Here is a 19,025-nt window from a genome sequence, read left to right on the forward strand (position 1 = left end):
CATCACCCAGAAGAGCAGTCTAGACCTCCCAGGACTAGCTTTTCAGGTTCCAGCTAGGCCTCTCCAGGGACCAGAATCACTGGCCACCACAGGGAGCCACAGCATTGTCACAAACCCTCAAGGGATGGGGGCTCCACAGCATTACTTGGATTTGTCTCTTTCTGCCCCAACAATCTGGTCCCCAAGCATCTGCCCTCCTGAGAGGCTTTTCCTGATGAGGAGGCCAGAGCCCAGCACAACAGGGATCCTGGCTGACTGACCTCCCCGGGCTGCACCCAGGTCACTGCAGAGTCTCTCTGGATGGCATCAGTTGAGAAGCCCTCATTGGCTGCCCCTTCCTCCCTGCTGTTGCTCGTCTCAGCCGCATTCCTTCCTTCCCTCCCTCCTCCCCTGTGAGGTGCTGGGGCCTGGAGAGAAGCCCTCAGGGAGTTTAGAAGGGTCTGCTGTAGACACCAGGAAGGCTGGGGGTTGCTGTCCCCCTTCCCAATCATCCAAGCTGAAATTGGGATGTGTACTGTAAAGACAGAGTCTCTCTTCTCTCTCCCATCTCCTGTCTCCCTGCGTTTCACCCTCCCTCTCATTCTCTTCCGTTAAATAATACTGTGATGGATTGTAAAAGGTACTTAGCTGAATCACAGAGTTTAGAGATGGAAAAGACCAATTAGGTCATCAAGCCGATCTCTCTCCCGAGGAGATGCAGAAAATAGGAGGCAACAATAAACAATTTTATTGGGATATTAATTTAGGCGCCCGAAGGCCTTGACTTGTGTCTCTTAATATAATGCAGTGGATTTCTTCCCTTCCCCGCTAATGTAATAGTGGGGCCATTTTGTGAGCAGTTGGTTTGCAGGATGGTTTTTGTTTCCCTCCTTTTCTCATGGAAGGTCCAGCTGGAGTTTCGGAAGAGCTGGGAGCGCTGGCGGCTTGAGCACTTGCACATCCAGAGGGACAGCAGCATGAAGCCCCTCAAGTGTCCCACCAGCAGCCTGAGCAGTGGGGCCACGGCAGGCAGCAGCATGTACACAGCCACTTGCCAGGCCTCCTGCAGCTGAGACTCCAGCGCCTGCTCTCCCTGGGGTCCTTGCTGCAGGCCGGGTGGCCAATCCAGGTGGGAGAGACACTCCCAGGGACAGGGGAAGGAAGGGACACACACACACATACATCCTGCTTTCCCTCCCCAAACCCATCAGACAGGTAAATGGGCAGTGCCTCCTGGGACCATGGACACATTTTCTCCTAGGAGAAGCAGCCTCCTAATTTGATCACAGTGGCGAGAGGAGAGGAAAAATGATCGCTGTGAAAATGAGGAGGATTTCTTCTCATGAAGCCACAGGCCCTTGGGGTTCCCCCAGACAGAGCCGCAAATCAACCCCAGACTCAAACTCAAGGTCAATGGCTTATTAGTGAAACTGGGGCTTGCAAGAGGAGGTGGTTCTGAAAGTGGCTCTTCTGACCTCAGCCAAACACAGAGCAGGAGTGACGGGAGCCTCCTCTGCTTGCACCACTTGGGGTCACCACCCTCCCCTGTCTTCTCTCAAAGGGAAGCTGTTTGTATGTCTGGGTTGCTTATTTCCCTCATCTTGCCCCCTCATCTTACTGCCCAGTTTCTTTTTGAGGGGCTTTGTTTGGGCCACTGCCAGCAGCCATTTCTGGAAACGGCTGTAGGTGGTGTTGAGAATGAGCATTGAGAAGGTGCCCGCTTCTCCTCCAGGTATTTGTTTTGGTGCCTGCCTCTGCCATGCCCAGAGAATCAGGGCAGCCTTGCCACCAGGGAGCCCAGCCCTGGGGTATGAGCTCCCAAGTCTGTTTTAAAGACTCTCAAGAATCCTCTGGGTTTCATCTAGGGACACGTTAGGAATGTCCAGACTGTGGGTGCAGATTACCTGCCACTTCCAGGAGCCCAGAGGGCCAAGAGAGACATTGCCTCCACCTCTCCTTGGAAATACATTTTCTGTGACCACACGCTGTCTCTTGAGTGGGAATTTGGATACACTCTCTAGCTTTAGGGGATGTGACCATGAAGAGACTCTCTTAGAGAAACCAATAGTCCCCATGATCACCATGGAGGCAGGCTCCCCCTGTCTTTGAAATTCCCCCACTTGGGAGCTTATATATACTTCATTCACTTTTCTTCATTGCTGTGAACAGTCTGTGTGCATAAATGGACAATTCCGATTCCTCCCATCTAGTGGAAATGAGCGGAATCATGGTGGTTGTGGTGGTGGTCGGGAGAGTGCAGTAGTAATTGATTTGACCCACTCACACTTGGAGCTAATTAAAGTTTGCCCTGCCTGCAGCCTCCCCCACAAATAATGAACAGCAGAAAGGCTGGGTGGGGAAACCACCAATTCTGTCCCCAGCCACGGTGAGGAAGCCCCAAGCCATGGTGACACACAGCAGCACTGCAGATACCCAGACAGCCAGCCATCCTAGAGAGGCTGGCAAGGAGTTCGTGGCTGCAAAGGAAGCTTTTAGAGCAAGAGAGAGCTCGCTCTTGGGCGTCAGGACCTCCGGGGAGAGCAGAGGGTTCCGACGGATTCCTTTATGAGTCGGTCTCTCCCTCCCTTTTAAATGGTGGGAACCCTCCCCCAAACCTTACCCCAGACACATTCTCCTGTGCCCCTCAGAGAGGCATGTGATGTGCAAGGAAAATACTAGGATATTAAACACATCAAGCAGAAAATTTCTTATACTTCAGCTTCAGTGAAGTGTTGTCTATGTTAATAGGGAAGTTGAACCTCGGGCTAAAGAAAGGAATTGTGTGGATGGCTGCCTTGACTGAGACAATATGGGCAGGGGGGCATTCCTGCTTCCCAGAACAAGGGCAGGCTTCCCAGTGGCACCCCTTATTTGCTGTCTCTTCATGAAGGTGGGCACCAGTGGGTTGATGTGGGGCACAGCTCTGGTGCAAGTGTTTAAGTTTTGGATAAACTGAGGATTTTGAGAATGATTATTACATTACATAGCAACAAAGAAACAGATTGATATAATCTGTGTGAAATAAATTGCTGAGAAGAGGGATTGTAGGGAAGAAATTGCTTAGTTAGGCACCTGGGAAGCTCAAATCATTTAGTTTAAACTGTAAGTAGAGTTGTCTTCCCAACTGGAACTGGTGATTCCTGATTTCAGAAGGCTCGTCAGACCCCCACACCCAAGCCTTTTAACATGGAGGAAGTTTGTCCTTCATGAATACATACAAGATATCGAACTGAAGAAATCTTTGCTTTGCTCTAACCCCCGCTCCCCACGCCCCCCGAAGCTATTAATAGTCATTCAAATGGCACTGCACTCTTTCCAAGCTCTCCTAAGCTAAATATGGCTCCAACAGGTCTGGGAACTATCGAATGCAATGTACTCTGAAATTCCACCAGCTGTTTACATGCCTGATGCCTAATGCCACACGCCTGGAGCTTGCTGAGAACTCTCTGGGCTGCCTCTGTCCCGGGGTACTATTGCTGACCAACAGGGTATAGGTGCTGCTTTTGTTTGAGCTTTGCAGCCACAAGGTCTGATGGCTGTTGTGAACAGCAGTTGACTTCAGCACTCTGGCCAGCTTCCTCAAACTTGTTTGGGGCTTGCATTTTGTCAACTTTTCTTTGCCATTTCAGTCTTTCAAGCAGCCGAATCACAGAACTGAAACAAACCACTTACATTGCAAAGTTCCTTCCCTTTAAAATGAGTTTCTGGATTGCAGGAATGATTTCTGATGGTCTTAGTATGCCTCATGCTGTAGACCACATCGTTGGAGCTCTGGGAGACTCTGAGCAGAGAAAGACCTTGGTGATCTCCCCTGGCCCGATCTATAGGATTGAGGAATGAGGCTTGCAGAGGTGGCTTGCCCAAGGTCACAACACCAGAGGGTGGTTGAGCTGGGCCAGGACCCAGACAAGCCCTTGTCTCTCAGTCTAGTGAGGTCTCTGGGAAGGATAGGTGAAAACTATAAATAGCTGTTCAAGATACTCTAAGTAAAAGTCAGTGGTGTTATCTGGAATTTCTGCTGAAGAGGAAACACAGCAGCAAAGGTAGACTCATCAGATGGTGAAAGTGTCATCTCCTTTGTAATTTATACCGGTGAGAGGAGGGGAAGGATGTGCTTTCCTGTTTTTACTCTGGTACTTCATTCATCCTTGTCTTAAACTTTAGAAATGAAATGCATCAGGGCACACATACACATAGAAACAGCACGTGAGTCATGTTGGACAGCAATTCCAGCACTCTTTTAATGGATTGGCTTAATTTTTTTTTTTCTGATGCCTCTGTATGTGTTTGAAAAGTTGTATTGATAGCCACACAGAGTGTACTAAAATAGCCTAAAAGGTCTAGAACCTCCCCCTTTACCTCTTTAGCACTCTCTGAATTTGGGACAGCTAGCAAATGGCAACTGTAGCCTAGCAAAGACGGCACAGCAGCACAAAGGGCAAATAGAGTCAACTCCCATCCATGCTCTGAAGGTCTTGGCCACTCTCATCAGGGTTGGCTGTGTTCTATCCAGCAGCTCACAGTCAGGAGACCTCCGCTCCTCAGTCCCTCCCATTTCTTTCTTCCGCAAGGAAAGAACATTGTGTGTGGGTGTGTGTGGGTGTATGTGTGTGCATGTGTGTGTGCATGCTTCTTCTGTGCATAACAGCATAAAGTTAGGAGATGATGACTCCAGAATCATCACACCCGCTGTGCAGGTCACAGGACCGCACACCCGAGGCTAGGAGTCTACGTGGTAGATGCTTCCTCTCCATGCGCAGACAGGGCTCCCATTATTTGCTAATGCCTGCGACGTGCTCAGGGAAGGCAAAATCTATTCCAAAGGTTTATTTTCCCTCTGTTGAACTGATTCTAATCTACAGTGCTGATCCTACTTTTGGCTCCTATGAGGCAAACTATAAAAATTCTCAAGTAAAATACAGAGGCTTAGTCTGCTAAGACACCTGTGTGAATGACGTGCTAAACATTCAGCAGAAACCAGTTAGGATCAACTCTAACATTTTCCCCTCTTTTGTGGCTGGAGTGAGTTCCCCCGGGAAAGAAAATAGCCCAAGTGAGAAATTTATGGCAACCACATTACCATGCCCCTACACTGTTACCTGCTGGCCCAAATCAGCTCTCTGGGTCTGCAGAGGGCCGAGACAGGAAGCATTATTAAGCAGTATAATTTTAAACACTTTATTTAGTGCCACAGTGTGTCTGCAATATCTATAACTACTTCTGCTCTGTCAATGAATACAGACTGGCAGGAAGCAGATAAGCATAATTGTTTTCCAATAACTCCCCAAGCCTCTTGGACGCGCTCTCTCTCTCTCTCTCTCTATATATATATATATATATATATGTGTGTGTGTGTGTGTGTGTGTGTGTGTGCACGTGTGTGTGTATACATCTGAATCCCTCAGAGGAGAGAGTTTTCTCTCTTCTTTGGCCATTTTAGTCTGTTTTCCAGGACCTTGTCTAGCAGTGGCTCCATTTTTCCCCTGATGCATCCAACTTCCCTCCCTGCACTCCTCCTCCCCGACTGCTGCCTCAGGAAGAGGCGACCCTGCTGGCCATACTGTGAATGCTGTTCTTTTGTGAATGCTGTTCCTTCAGCTGTGACCAATTTGGGGGTGCAACTGAGAGTGAGGGGCTGTCAGGGTTGAAAAGGATGCACCTCGTTCTACATTTGGATGCAATGAGGAGTGGGGCAGCCACCGGCTTGGATCCTAACTTACATCGGGTGATGCAACCTTTCCGATGGGGCCTGCCAAGCTCTCAGTAATTAGCCAGCCTAGACAATGTAGCATGACTAATTATTGCTGTGTCAAAGCAATTCAGGACAAGAAAAACATATCTAAATGAGAATGTTTAGATGTAGTAAGAAAAGACCTCTCAGTACAGTTTGGAACGTATAAAAAGTTGAGTTCTTTGCAGGGGAGCCAATGGGAGCATTGAGGGAAGGGCAGAATTCACCCCAGCCAGCCAGTGCTTGATCTTGCCAAACAGTTCACACTTTACCTCCAAACCTGCAGTTCTAAGCTCCTCCCACTAAAATAATCATCACATCCTCAAAGCAGACAAACTCCAGCATCCCATCAGTTCTGGAGGGATTCGATGCAGACCTTTAAATGCACCAACAGAGAGGTAAGCCAGGCTCTCAGGAGGGACAAAGCTAGATTTCTATCTTCAGTGCTCTTGGGGGATGTTTGTTCTTCATGAATGTTTAAACAAGATCATTTCCATGTGATTTCCTAATGTATAAATTCCTGCAAAATATGACCAGCTTCTATAGGTAGCGAATGTGTAGGTCATATAATTCCTTGTATAGATGTGAATGGATGCAGGCTCTTTCCTAATTTGCCTTGTAAGTCAAATAAAAGTCTGTCCCTACTGTCTCTCTTGCTCTTCCTTTGTGAGAGGAGGCTTTCTGCAATGTCAATCCAGGTGACTCACGGTGCAGTGGGAAAACACAAAAGATGCCGTTTCCAGCCCAAGGGAAAAAAAACCCTGCTCATTACTCATACTGTGATTTTCATCTTCAAAGCACTCACCAAGTACTAATTTATCCATCGCAGCCTTTATGCAGGGACTGCAATGTCATTTAATTAGAAAAGTTGGGTGGTCGAGTGGCTTAAACAATGACTGACGGCCAAATGGATGTGTATTTTAATTCCGCTCATTCATTCGATCTCTCCTGTCTAAATGAACTCAGTCCATTAAATCCATGTTTTAAAAAGTCATAAAAGCATAAGCTTTGTTTGCAAAGCAGCCACAGAATTTGAATGGAACTGCTGTTTAGAAATTCATCTTCAGAAAAATGAACTTTTCTCCAATTTAAATAATTACTCACTCTCCAGATTTGCAACTCACTCTTACAGAAAGGCAGAAGCATTGCAGATTCCCCTAATTCCCCCATCATTTCAGTTACACCTATTTGAAGGTCAGTGTACTTACCTGAAAGTATCTTTAAACATCCGCTTTTTAGACAAGCTGTGGTAATTGTCCCTTTCAAACATAAGAATAATTCTTACTCTAAGAGCAAGTTACACCTATAACCAATTCCTGATAGTGGCAGGTGGAACGTCTGCGTTTGTTTCTCTACACCCATCCTGCTTTTGACTTAATTCCCACCCCTATTGATATTCTCGCATTTCTGTGCTCTTCCCCTTCCACTTAGCAGGACCAAAATAGAGGTTTTTATCCCCTCCCCACCTTCCAGGAAAACATCCACCCAAACCAATTAATAACCACCACATTTCTAGGTAGCTATTACGAATAATATAAATCAGGTAGAAGTGCACCTTCTTTCTCTGAGGTTGCACTGTGGCTTAATAAGGGCTTGACCTCAGCCTAAAGAAAGGGGGTTGGGGAGCTGTTCTGAGGCCTAGCCACTGGGGAGACAAATCAGAATTCTTGGCCTCCAGACTCATTCATGTTCACATGCAATATAAAGCCATATTCTAGTGACTACTGCCCCCAGATAGGGAGGACTGAGTTCCACATAGAGTTTGTGAAGGATCTCACTCACATGCCGTTGCATATCAGCATTTTCAAGGTTTGAGAACTCCTGTCCCCTTCCCTCATTATCCTCTCAAAACCCTGTGCCATGAACATATGGCAGTTCAGTCTCTTTCAATCTCTGTCTCTGTCTCTTCCTCCGTCTTTCCTTTCTTCCTTTCTCCCTCCTTCCCTACCCATCCTCCCAACACATACACACAAAGAGAAAGACTGAAAACAGTGAGGTTTTCCCCATCAGAAGTAGAGAAATAGTTGGTGGGGCAGAGAGGGAGGGCTGGAAACCAGCAGCACAAGCTGGACTAGATGACAAATGTAGCCAGATGGTTGGAGAAGATGGGAACAGAGATCCCATATTGTGTGACTACAAGGAAGGAGTCAAACTGAGTATCCCCAAGGTGGGAAGGGTAGGTGAGGAAGAGAAGATGAAGGGGCCAGAACATAAGTAGATAAAGAAAAAAGAAAAATAGTAGACTGTTTAAATGTGAAAAAGAGCTGTAGTGAAAGAGGGGAGGAAATTGCAGAGGAGGAAAAAAGAATGAGAATTACAAGTGGCAAGTGACAAGGAACTAGGTTAGGAACCCTATCTCCAGTCAGCGTTATTAACTCCATCTTCCATAAATCTGAGCTCCTTCCCTGTAGCGTTCTCTAATCCTAAGCAGTGATAGAGTATTTTCTTTTGTACAAAAGCTCATTTTAACTAACACAATGATTTTGGAAAGAGAAAAAGACCCGTGGCCTAGAGTGAATCCAAGAAGACTTTTATTTTTTTCGCACTGACACTGGGCACTAATGTGAGAATGAATTACTATGGCTCCCCCTCATGTAGAACGAATAGACCTTAGAATTTATTTGTGGTACAACCTCCAACTACAAACAAAATCAATAGCTGAGAATTACAAACACTGGGTAGTCCCATGCCGAGAGATGGATGGCCTTAGAGCTAATGCAGGCTGGTAACACCCAGACGCGATTAGCAGGTTTTTGTTTTGTTTTGTTTTAACTTTCCAAATCTTTAGGGTGACAGAGCAAGGACTCGAGGCAGTAAATGATATTTACACAAAACTTTTTTTAATGCCGATGACCTAAGGTGGCATTAGAAACACACTTGGCAACTACACAAACTAAATAGTGACAACAAAAAGGCCATGGTTACTTTACTCTTTAGCTCCAATCTTTGACCATCTGTAACCGTTATGTACATTTCTGGCTGAAAAAAAAAAGGTGTTTTACCACCATATTTTTGCCCTCCAGAACCCTTCTGAACCTTCAAAATTCCTAGGAAATTGAATTTACAGCTTTAATAAACCCCACTGCTACCCATCAATTAGATGCTACTTGACAATAAAATCATCCTCAAGCTCTTTCATCTTTCAAATCCTGGTGTTAAAAGTAAAGACTAGAGAACCCAAACCAGAGACACACACCAAAGCAAAGACATTTCCCCCTAGTTAAGTTAAATCAATGTCTTCCAATGGCATCCTTTGGAAAGGTACAGTTAAAAACACAGGCAAAGGCTGGACACAGTGGCTCATTCCTGTAATCCCAGCACTTTGGAAGGCTGAGGCAGGTGGATCATGAGGTCAAGAGATCAAGACCATCCTGGCGAACATAGTGAAAACCCGTCTCTGCTAAAAATACAAAAATTAGCTGGGCATAGTGGCACCTGCCTGTAGTTCCAGCTACTCAGGAGGCTGAGGCAGGAGAATTACTTGAACCCGGAGGCAGAGGTTGCAGAGAGCTGAGATTGTGCTACTGCACTCCAGTCTGAAGACAGAGCAAGACTCTGTCTCAAAAAAAAAAAAAAAAAAGATGAAAAGATTTCTCGTGTACACTCATCATATGAAAGAACCATGTTACATTAAGAATTATACTGTGTTGAAATATTCTCAGCTATCAAGAAAAACATCTATAACACCCCAGCTACATGAAGTATTTACAAAAACACCTAGAAATTGGTAAAGATTGTGAAGCCTGCCAAACAAGGTGTGGTGGTGCCACAAGTCCAAAAAGAATGCCACCCATGGGGTCTCAGAATCAGCTGTAATGGCAATGCTCTCACTCACTCTCCTAGCCTTGAACAACACCTGCTTCTCAAACACAGACCTTCCTTCTGGCAGGAAGGGGCCCTTACCTCTCAGGCTCCATGACTGAGTTAGTCTTGCTGTCACTTCTTACATGAGAGGTGCAATAGCTCTTGAGACATTCTGTATCCACAGTGCAGATCTCCTGAGAGCATGCCAAGCTACCCAAACCCCAGTAATACCCCCAAGTTACAGTCATCTCCATAATGAAGTGTGGGGCTCATGCACCTTCTGCATTGGCCGCCCACATGAAGAACAGCTTTCTTCAGCTGCACTAAGAATGATGCATAGATGTAGATTTCCAAAGGCTATAGCAGCAAGATCACAGAAACCTTACATGAACTTCAGAATCTGACTTCTCTCTCTTCCCTGGGGCTGGATCCTCCGAAGTGATCAGATCCTAACATGAATTTCCAAAATGATCATGTTTCTTCAGGAAATGTCTCTTCCAGGGCCCTTACTTGCCCTGCATTGCCCAGCCTTTCATTAGGCCATGAGGATTCTGGGAAAAATGCAAATTGCCTAGGAAATGCTCCTTTTTACAGAAATAGATTTTTTAAAATTATATATGGGGCAGAACCTGATATAATCTATGAGAAGAGCCAGAATAGCCAAAGACATTATTTTTTTTATTGATGAGGATCTAGAACAAGGCAATTGTTTCATACCAACCGGGTGCCATTTCACAATATGTTTGGCACTGCCAAACTCTGTCTAAATCTCAGAGGAAAAGTCATTAGAAGAAAAATGTTTAAAACAAGCTCTACAAAACAAAGCTATTTCTGTCCCTAGAGATGGTCCACTGTAAATGAACTGCCATGTATATAAAGAATACTCTGCCTGTCAACACATATGCTTTTCTCTAACAGTTATTAAAATAAGATCAATATTATTAGTGAAGCAATAAATGAAATATTTACCAAGAGAGAAAGGGAGTAAAGGACATGGAGATATGGGGGTAGGGTGCTATTTTAGGCTGGATGGTCAGGGAAGGCCTCTCTGATGAAGTGATATCTGAGAGACCCCAGTGGAATAAGGGAGCAGGACCTAGGATCATCTAGGGGAGTGAGTTCCCAGAAAAGGCAACAGTCAAATCCCTAAAGCAGAAAGAAGCATATTTAGTTTGTTAGATCAGTAAACTATGGTTTACCACCTGATTTTATAAATAAAGTTTTATTGGCACATTCATTTACTTATATATTGTCTATGGATGCTTTTGCTCTACAATGGCAAAGTTGAGTACTTGCAACAGAGACAGTTTGGTCAACAAAGCCTATTTACCAACTGGCCCTTTACAGAAAGTCTGCCAAACCACAATGTAAGATGAACACCAAGGAGGTGAATGTAACCTGGAAAGAGAGGCAGGGGCCAGATCACTTTGGGCCTCGTAGGATAAAACCACCTAAACAACCACCTACCTACTAAACAACAAACACATCCCCAAGAGATTAAGAGTGCAGATATTATTTACAAATTTGGGTTCAAAGGTTTCTTTTCACTGCCTCATTCTAGGGTACCCATCTGACCTCTGCTTTATTTCTGGTCCCCAGGGTTCTCAGCCTTTTTTTCCATGCGACAGGGACGTACACATCTGAGAGGGTTCCAGGGACATATCCACAATAAGCCCAAACAAATGAGATTTAAGAAAATTGTCAAATGATCATTCACAAATAATAATTATATGCTACAAGTTATTTTGATACAAATGTGATATTTTAAACTATATCATAAGACACAATGAAACTACTGCTACAGGCTATATTTTCCAGCATTTTTTTAATTCAAGTAGAATTCCCCAGAAATGAAATGTATTCAAAGACCTTGCTAAGCAAAGTGTGGTCCAAAGACCAGTGGCATCAGCACCTAAAAGGTGGTTAGAAATGCAGAATCTCAGGCCTTGACCCAGACCTATTTAATCAGAATCCACAGTTTCATGAGATCCCCAGGGGATTTGGTGATTAAAGGTTGAGATCCGGTTTTAATAGGGATTGGCTTCTAATTACTCTTTTCTAAGAGATGGAAATATAAAATTTTAAATTTCAAAGAGGTGAGCCTGGTTTGTACTATTCATGCTAGTGACAACCGAATACAACTGAAGTGTTTAATAATATGGGATTGGCTAAATAAAGGCTGGTACATTTATCCATACAGAAATATTACGCAGCTGTCTGTATAATGTAGGAGAATAACATGAGAATATATTCAGAGTTAATCATTAAGTGAAAAAAATCAATTGTAGATAGGACTAAGACTAAAAAAATGTAAAGATAGGACTAAAGAACAGAATATAAATGTTTTTTTTTTTTTTTTTTTTTTTGAGACGGAGTCTCGCGCTGTGTCACCCAGGCTGGAGTGCAGTGGCGCGATCTCGGCTCACTGCAAGCTCCGCCTCCCAGGTTCACGCCATTCTCCTGCCTCAGCCTCCGAGTAGCTGGGACTACAGGCGCCCGCCACCACGCCCGGCTAGTTTTTTGTATTTTTAGTAGAGACGGGGTTTCACCATGTTAGCCCGGATGGTCTCGATCTCCTGACCTCGTGATCCACCCGCCTCGGCCTCCCAAAGTGCTGGGATTACAGGCTTGAGCCACCGCGCCCGGCCAATATAAATGTTATAAACCTTAATGATATGATATAACTAATAAAATGAGGGAAGGAAGAGAGGAGGCATAAAAGGCAGTGTTGGCATGTGGATTTCATTATCCTGTAAAAATGTATCAGTTAAGGCTGATAAGTAGTAGGTTGTAATTATATTTAAAGATATAAGTCAATCAATTAGTCAATAAATCAGTAGAACTGGGGTTTGAAAGATGGAGAAAAGTAGGAAGAAGATGGAAATATAAATTTATTACACTTATTTTTATAGGATATTAATAAACACTGCCTAAAAATATCAATTTTTAAGTAATCAATATAAAGTTAAAAATATAAACTTGAAATAGAAATTTAAACTTTCTAGATTATTGAAAGAAACACACATACACACAAACAAAACAAGCAAACGAAAAACCCAGAGACCATATGGTAAAAGAAGCTACCTAAACAGAATAATATAAAATGTGATGAGATAAGCAAGACTTTCATAAACATAAATAAGTTAAACTCACCTATTAAAAGAAAATATTCTCATAATAGATTATAAAAGAAAACACAACTAGTCTTTATATACAAGCAGCATACCTAATAAAAATAATTCAAGCTGTAAACAAAACTATGGGCAGAGGCACATGAGGCAAATGCAAACAAAAAGTAAGCAGGGCTTCCAGCCTTAATATCAGACAAAAATAAATTCAGGGAAAAATGCAATAAAGAAAACAAAGAGGGCTTTGCATAATGATAAAGGGGACAATCTATAATGAAGACCTAAAAATATGCTTTTTATACATTTCAAAATCTAAAAGTGTTAAAAAATAATATAATCTCATGAAAATCACCGATAAAAACCATAAATAAAACTATTAACAAACAGAATCTATCAGCACATTAAAAAATAGTAGGTCACAATCAAGGGTGGATTCCAGGAATAAAAGGATGGTTCAATAAATAAATCTGTAATATTAATTGATTATATTAATTGATCAAAAAGAAAAACCATAAGATTAATGTTCACTACATTGAAAGGAGATTTTGTGAAATTCTACATCCATTCTTAAGAAAAACCTTTTAATAACATAAGTACAGAGAAGTAATTTCTTTTTTGTTTGTTTTTTGTTTTTTTGAGACAGAGTCTCGTTCTGTTGCTCAGGCTGGAGTGCAGTGGTGTAATCTTGGCTCACTGCAACCTCCACCTCCCAGGTTCAAATGATTCCCATGCCTCAGCCTCTCAATAGCTGGGATTACAGGGACCTGCCACCACACCTAGCTAATTTTTGTATTTTTAGTAGAGACGGGTTTTCTCCATGTTGGCCAGGCTAGTCTCGAACTACTGGACTTAAGTGATCTGCCTGCCTTGGCCTCCCAAAGTGCTGAGATTACAGGTGTGAGCCATTGCACCCAGCCCAGATGAGTACTTTCTTAAGATTTCTATTTGTCTATCTATCTATTCACCTACCCCAAAGCCAGGATCATGCTTAGTGGGAAATACTGGCACATGCTTATTAAAGTCAAGAGCAAAACAAAGATATCATTGATTACTATTCTGATTTAACATTTTTCCAGGTGCTTTAGCCAATGTAATGAACAAAGAGAAAAAAATAAGAGGCATAAAAATTGGGAAAAGAGGCTGGGCACAGTGACTCACGCCTGTAATTCCAGCATTTTGGGAGGCCAAGAGGGGAGGATCACTTGAGGCCACAAGTTCAAGATTAGCCTGGCCAACAAGGCAAAGCCCCGTCTTTACTAAAAATACAAAAAATTAGCCAGGCATGGCGGCGCACACTTGTAGTCCCAGCTACTCGGGAGGCTGAGGTGAGAGAGCTGCTTGAACCCAGGAGGCAGAAGTTGCAGTGAGCCAAGATTGCTCCACCGTACTCCAGCCTGGGTGACAAGAGTAACACCCTGTCTAAAAAAAAAAAAACACAAAAAACAAAAACAGGGAAAATAGGAACTAAATTTTACATTATTTAAAAAGGAAATAATTACCTACATGGCAAATCCAGGCAGATCAACTGAAAAACCATTATAATTAGTAAGAGAATTTGGTAAAGGACTGGTACAAAATTAATATACCAAAATCAATAGTTCTCATGCACACACACACACAACGACGACAAGCTGGAGGAAATAATAGAAGAAAAGATCTACTGACCTTAATAGCAAAAGATAAAATAACCAGGAGTAAACAGGGAATAGGAAGATCAATATAAAGCAAACTTGAAAGTACAACTGAGGGGCAGTAAAAGAGGCTTAAACAAATGGTAGCATACTGTATTCTTGAAGAGTAAAACAGTAACTTACAGATGTGTCTTCTCCTTAAGTTATCTGTATAATGTGAGACCAATAAAAATATCAAGAGAAATTTTGGGGACCTGGTCAAGTTAATTCTAAAGAACACAGGGAGAAAATAAACATGTTAAGTATAAGTTTTAAAGAAGAAAGCAAAAATAAGAGTAATAAAGAGGTGTCTAGCCCATTCAGATATTAAAACACACCAAAGAGCTTCAATAATAAAAAGTGAAGTACTAGAATATGGAAAAGCTGTCAGATCAAAATAACAGATCAGAAAGCCCAAAATAGATACAAATACACAAGAAATGTGGTATATGATACAGATGGGTTTAAAATTAACCTGAAAGAGTTGGGTTATTTAATAAATGAACCTGAGGGAACTAGTTAGATACCTGAACAAATAGATGCCTGAATAAATAAAGTTGGATCCTTATCTGTAACCCCACTCCAAAATAAATACTAGGTAGATAAAGAACTTAAATATAGAAAATGAAAGCAGTGGGTAAACATGGAAATTTTTTTGCCATATGACAAAAACCCAGGTCATAAAATAAAATACATAAATTTGACAACAAAAAATTTCTACACAGAAACAAAAACAGCAACAAGTTTGAACAAATTGAGCAAAAATATTTGAAATGCATAATTCAAAGAGCCAATTTTCTTCATTTACGAAGAGTTCCTAAATGAAATTTTAAAATTCCCAATAATTCAACAGAAATCATGCAAAGGCTAAAACAGTTCACAGGTAAATACAAATGACTCATAAATTTATAGAAAGATGTTCACCCATAATAAGAAATTTAAATTAAAACTATGAGGTGCCATTTCACCTCTCAGATATTGGCAAAGTACAGAAGACAGTTGGAAAACACCCTGTGTTGGTAAGGATATGAGGAAATTGGCATTTTCATACATTGCTGGTAGGAATGTAAATGAGAATCACTTCTATGCAGGGCAACATCTATCAAACATTTTCAGTCAAATATCCTTTTGCCAGCAAATCTAATTCTAACAAATTATCCCAGAGAAGTATTCCCATATGTTGAAATGACATATGTACAAGGATATTCGTTGTACATTGTTTGCAACAAAAGATTAGAAACGACCTAAATGTACATTAATGGAAACTTGTTGAGTTACAATCTATCCATACAACGGTATACTCTGTAGCTGTGAAAAAGGAGGAAGCAGCTCTATTTGTGCTGATGTAATTACTAAGAAATATTGTTTGCTCAAAAAGCAAGAGGCACCCAATATTCCTTTCTGGAATTGCCTCTCATCAATTCCTTTTATTCGTTCCTTAACATCCAAGTCCTCAGAATGCATCCAAGCTTGTTATTCTCCTTCATGATTATCACCTTTCTCCCAGGTGGTTTTCTCTGACCAAAATGCTTTTTGCCCCCACCTTCTCTTTTGGGGGAGTACCTAGTCCTCCCTTAAACTCAGCACAGCACCACTGCCTCCAGGAAGCCCTTCCTGACCCGTGATTTAAGATCCTCTTTTGAGGCTGGGGTCCTCGTTCAGATGACATACTCTCAGTGTGGCTTACCACACTGCACTGTAACTGTCTGGTTACTGGCTACCTCCCCCATTTGACTGTGAGGTCCTTGAGAAAAGGAACCTTGTCTCCCTTATATCTGTATGAGCCAAGTCCAGCACCAGGACTGGCAAAGTTTAGATGCTCTGTAAATGGATAGATGGATGGATGAATGAATGACATAGAGAATCTACTCCCCACCGTAGCATGGATGATCTTTTAGAAATGAAAATTGGGGGCCGGCTGCAGTGGCTTACACCTGTAAACCCAGCACTTTGAAAAGCCAGGGCGGACAGATTACCTGAAGTCAGGAGTTTGAGACCAGGCAGGCCAGCATACAGTGAAACCCCTTCTCTACTAAAAGTAGAAAATTTAGCTGGGTGTGGTGGCACATGCCTGTAGTCCCAGCTACTTGGGAAGTTGAGGCAGGAGAATTGCTTGAACCTGGGAGGCAGATCATGTTACTGCACTCCACCCTGGGGACAGAGTGAGACTCTGTCTCTCAAAAAAAAAAAAAAAAAAAAAAAAAGAGAGAGAGAAAAAAAAAGAAAATTGGATCATGTCACTCCCTTACATAAAAACTTCAAATGCACATAAATAAAATTCAAACTCCTAAAAAAGAAAAAAGCAAGCAAGCAAAAGAATAGCGTGTTTAGGATGGTGTCATTTGCAGGCTTGAGAAAGAACAAACATGGCAGGGTGGAGGGAGATGTTCTCCCTATACACCCTACGTACCTCTTGACTTCTAAAATATATTCATAGAAGTACAACAATATTTTATTCCTTCCTGTATTTCTAAAATGGTCTAAAATGAGCATGTACTTCTTGTTGTAATCATTTAAAGAAAACCTCAAAAATAAAGGACGTTTAATTTCTGCGTAGTCTTTGGAGTTAGTTCCTCATTGTTTTAAAGCTATGTTTCTTCTTCTCTCGCTTTGGTGTTCCAAATGAACAGTTTGAAAAATAGCAAACCTCATTGCTCCCTTTAAAAATGCACAACCATTTTCTTTGCTTGGATCTAATAATCACTAAATTTTCTTCCTATTTTAACATTTATGGTTTATGTCAGCGGCTCTTAATCTTTATTATGCCAGAGATCACATCAGGGAGGCTGTTAAAATGCAGATTCTCAGGATTCTACCCCCAGACATTCTGAGTCAGTGGGCGCCCTGGAATCTGCATTTTACCATTACTACAGGAGATTCCTATGTAGGTGGGTGGTCTATAGACCATACTTTTCAAAACGTTCATCCATGACTTGTTCAGGAAAGAGTATTTTTCACGTAGAAGTGAAAATCCTATATAGTATTTAGGATTGCAAGTGATCTCTCCCTTGAAAAAACACATGCACACACACACACACACACCTTACACCTTTATAAGCATTCACATTGTGTCCTATACTTCATAATACAGTTTTGTGTGCACTCATCTTGTCTTCTCTCTCAGCTTTTTGAAAATGGGATGCAAGTCTATGTATCCTAGTGCTCCAAAGTTGTGAAATAAAAGTATGTGTGATAGAAACCAAAGCATATGGTTCAAAAGTTACTTTCTTTGGCTTCGGGAGTTGGTTTTCTCTGCCACCTATGTAAATTCTTAGTCATTCCCCTTCTCCTTCCCGCAAAGCTCAGCTATGTGCAAGCAACTGTAACACTGCCTGCTAAGTCTAGAGAGGAGCTGCTGTTTTATTTTAAAATACATATATAAATCACTTCTGGTAGCTTTCTACGCCTTTCCCAGGACCTCTGATGAGCCCTTTCCTCTGTAAATTTTAAACTGGAAAAAAAAAATCTGAAAAAGCAGCACAAGTGGTTGAGATAAACATCCCAGAGGGTTTTCTACATTACGTAAATTTTCAAGTGTGAGGTGAAGGGACCCGTGAGGTATAGTGGCAGCTCTACGCCACCGCCTGGTGGCAATATGCTCCATGACATCCCAACCCCACCCCTGCATCCCTGGGCTCTTAGGGACGCTCATCCTATGCAGGAGCTCCTGTGTGTGTGTTCCCAGCAGCGCCAAATCCAGGGCATCTACAACTATTTGCTGGTATGAGTAGCAGGAACTAAAAACACATAGCTCGAATTTTGATGTCTTCTGCCCAACTGAGGGTCACTGGTTCTTTCAATTGTGTAACTTTCTAAGATTTTGCAGCACAGAGCTTTTTGAATGACACACAGGTTAGTCAAAAGACAAATGTGGAAGACTGCCTATACTCAAAGCATAACTCTAATAGCACAAAATACACATGCCTGTCATCACTGGAAAAGCTCCAAAGCTTTTGAGAAAGGTCATTACACCCATCCACAGGGACATTCACCCTCACTCAAACCTGAAAAACTTAGGTCAGGGCTAGCATGAAAGTGACTGAGTCCCAGAAGTACAGCTCAATGACTTGGCCTAAAGAGCAGAGAGAAAAGAGAACTGAGTAAGGGTTTACCAGTCTGAAGGATGCTCACATAGGCCTCCAGGGACTCCACATCCACTAAGATTAGGAGACAAAATAACCCCAGATGGTGAGGATGGGAGTGGCAAAAGTTCTTTCAGTAAACATAAAGAACCTCCTAGGAAGTACCTGGAATCTTCTTTAGGGGTTCACTAGAAACAAATTATCTTTACTTGGGAATAAATGATGGCCCTGCCCAAGGTTGGGGGTGGGGAACACACTTGATGGCATTTTGGGGTCCCTTCCAACTTTAGATGTAGAGTTTCACTTAACAGTCTCTATCAGTAGGCAAGATGGGATAATGTGAATAAAAGCAAAAACCAAGTTACTTGTTAAGACTTGAACAGAAACGACTTCACTCGTGTATAAAGTTATCACAGGGATTGCATCTACCTCTGGGATTTCAAGTTCCCTGATGACAGAAGAATCCTTTAATGGAGGCTGCATGCTGGGTTAATGGTCAGGTTATGAGTGGAAATTCTGAGATCAATAGGCCTAAATTCGGGAAATCAAGGCTGCACCTAAAGCCTAATGGTCTGATGAAAGCACCAAATACTTATTGTTCTTTCTTCTTCTCCCTGTCAGGCCTTTAATT

At 42.4% G+C, this 19,025-nt stretch overlaps 1 protein-coding gene across 1 annotated transcript in view; it reads left to right on the top strand.

The window, feature by feature from the left end:
* Positions 1–6,359, top strand: part of GLP1R (glucagon like peptide 1 receptor) — a 42,018-nt gene extending 35,659 nt beyond the window's left edge. Inside the window, exon 13 of the mRNA XM_003897563.5 lies at positions 885–6,359. Coding sequence (XP_003897612.1) covers positions 885–1,052 — 168 coding nt within the window. The 3' untranslated portion in view covers positions 1,053–6,359. The remainder of the gene's footprint in view (positions 1–884) is intronic.
* Positions 6,360–19,025: the final 12,666 nt, after the last annotated feature.

This window comes from Papio anubis, chromosome 6, assembly GCF_008728515.1.
Source record: "Papio anubis isolate 15944 chromosome 6, Panubis1.0, whole genome shotgun sequence".
Classification (NCBI taxonomy): domain Eukaryota; kingdom Metazoa; phylum Chordata; class Mammalia; order Primates; family Cercopithecidae; genus Papio; species Papio anubis.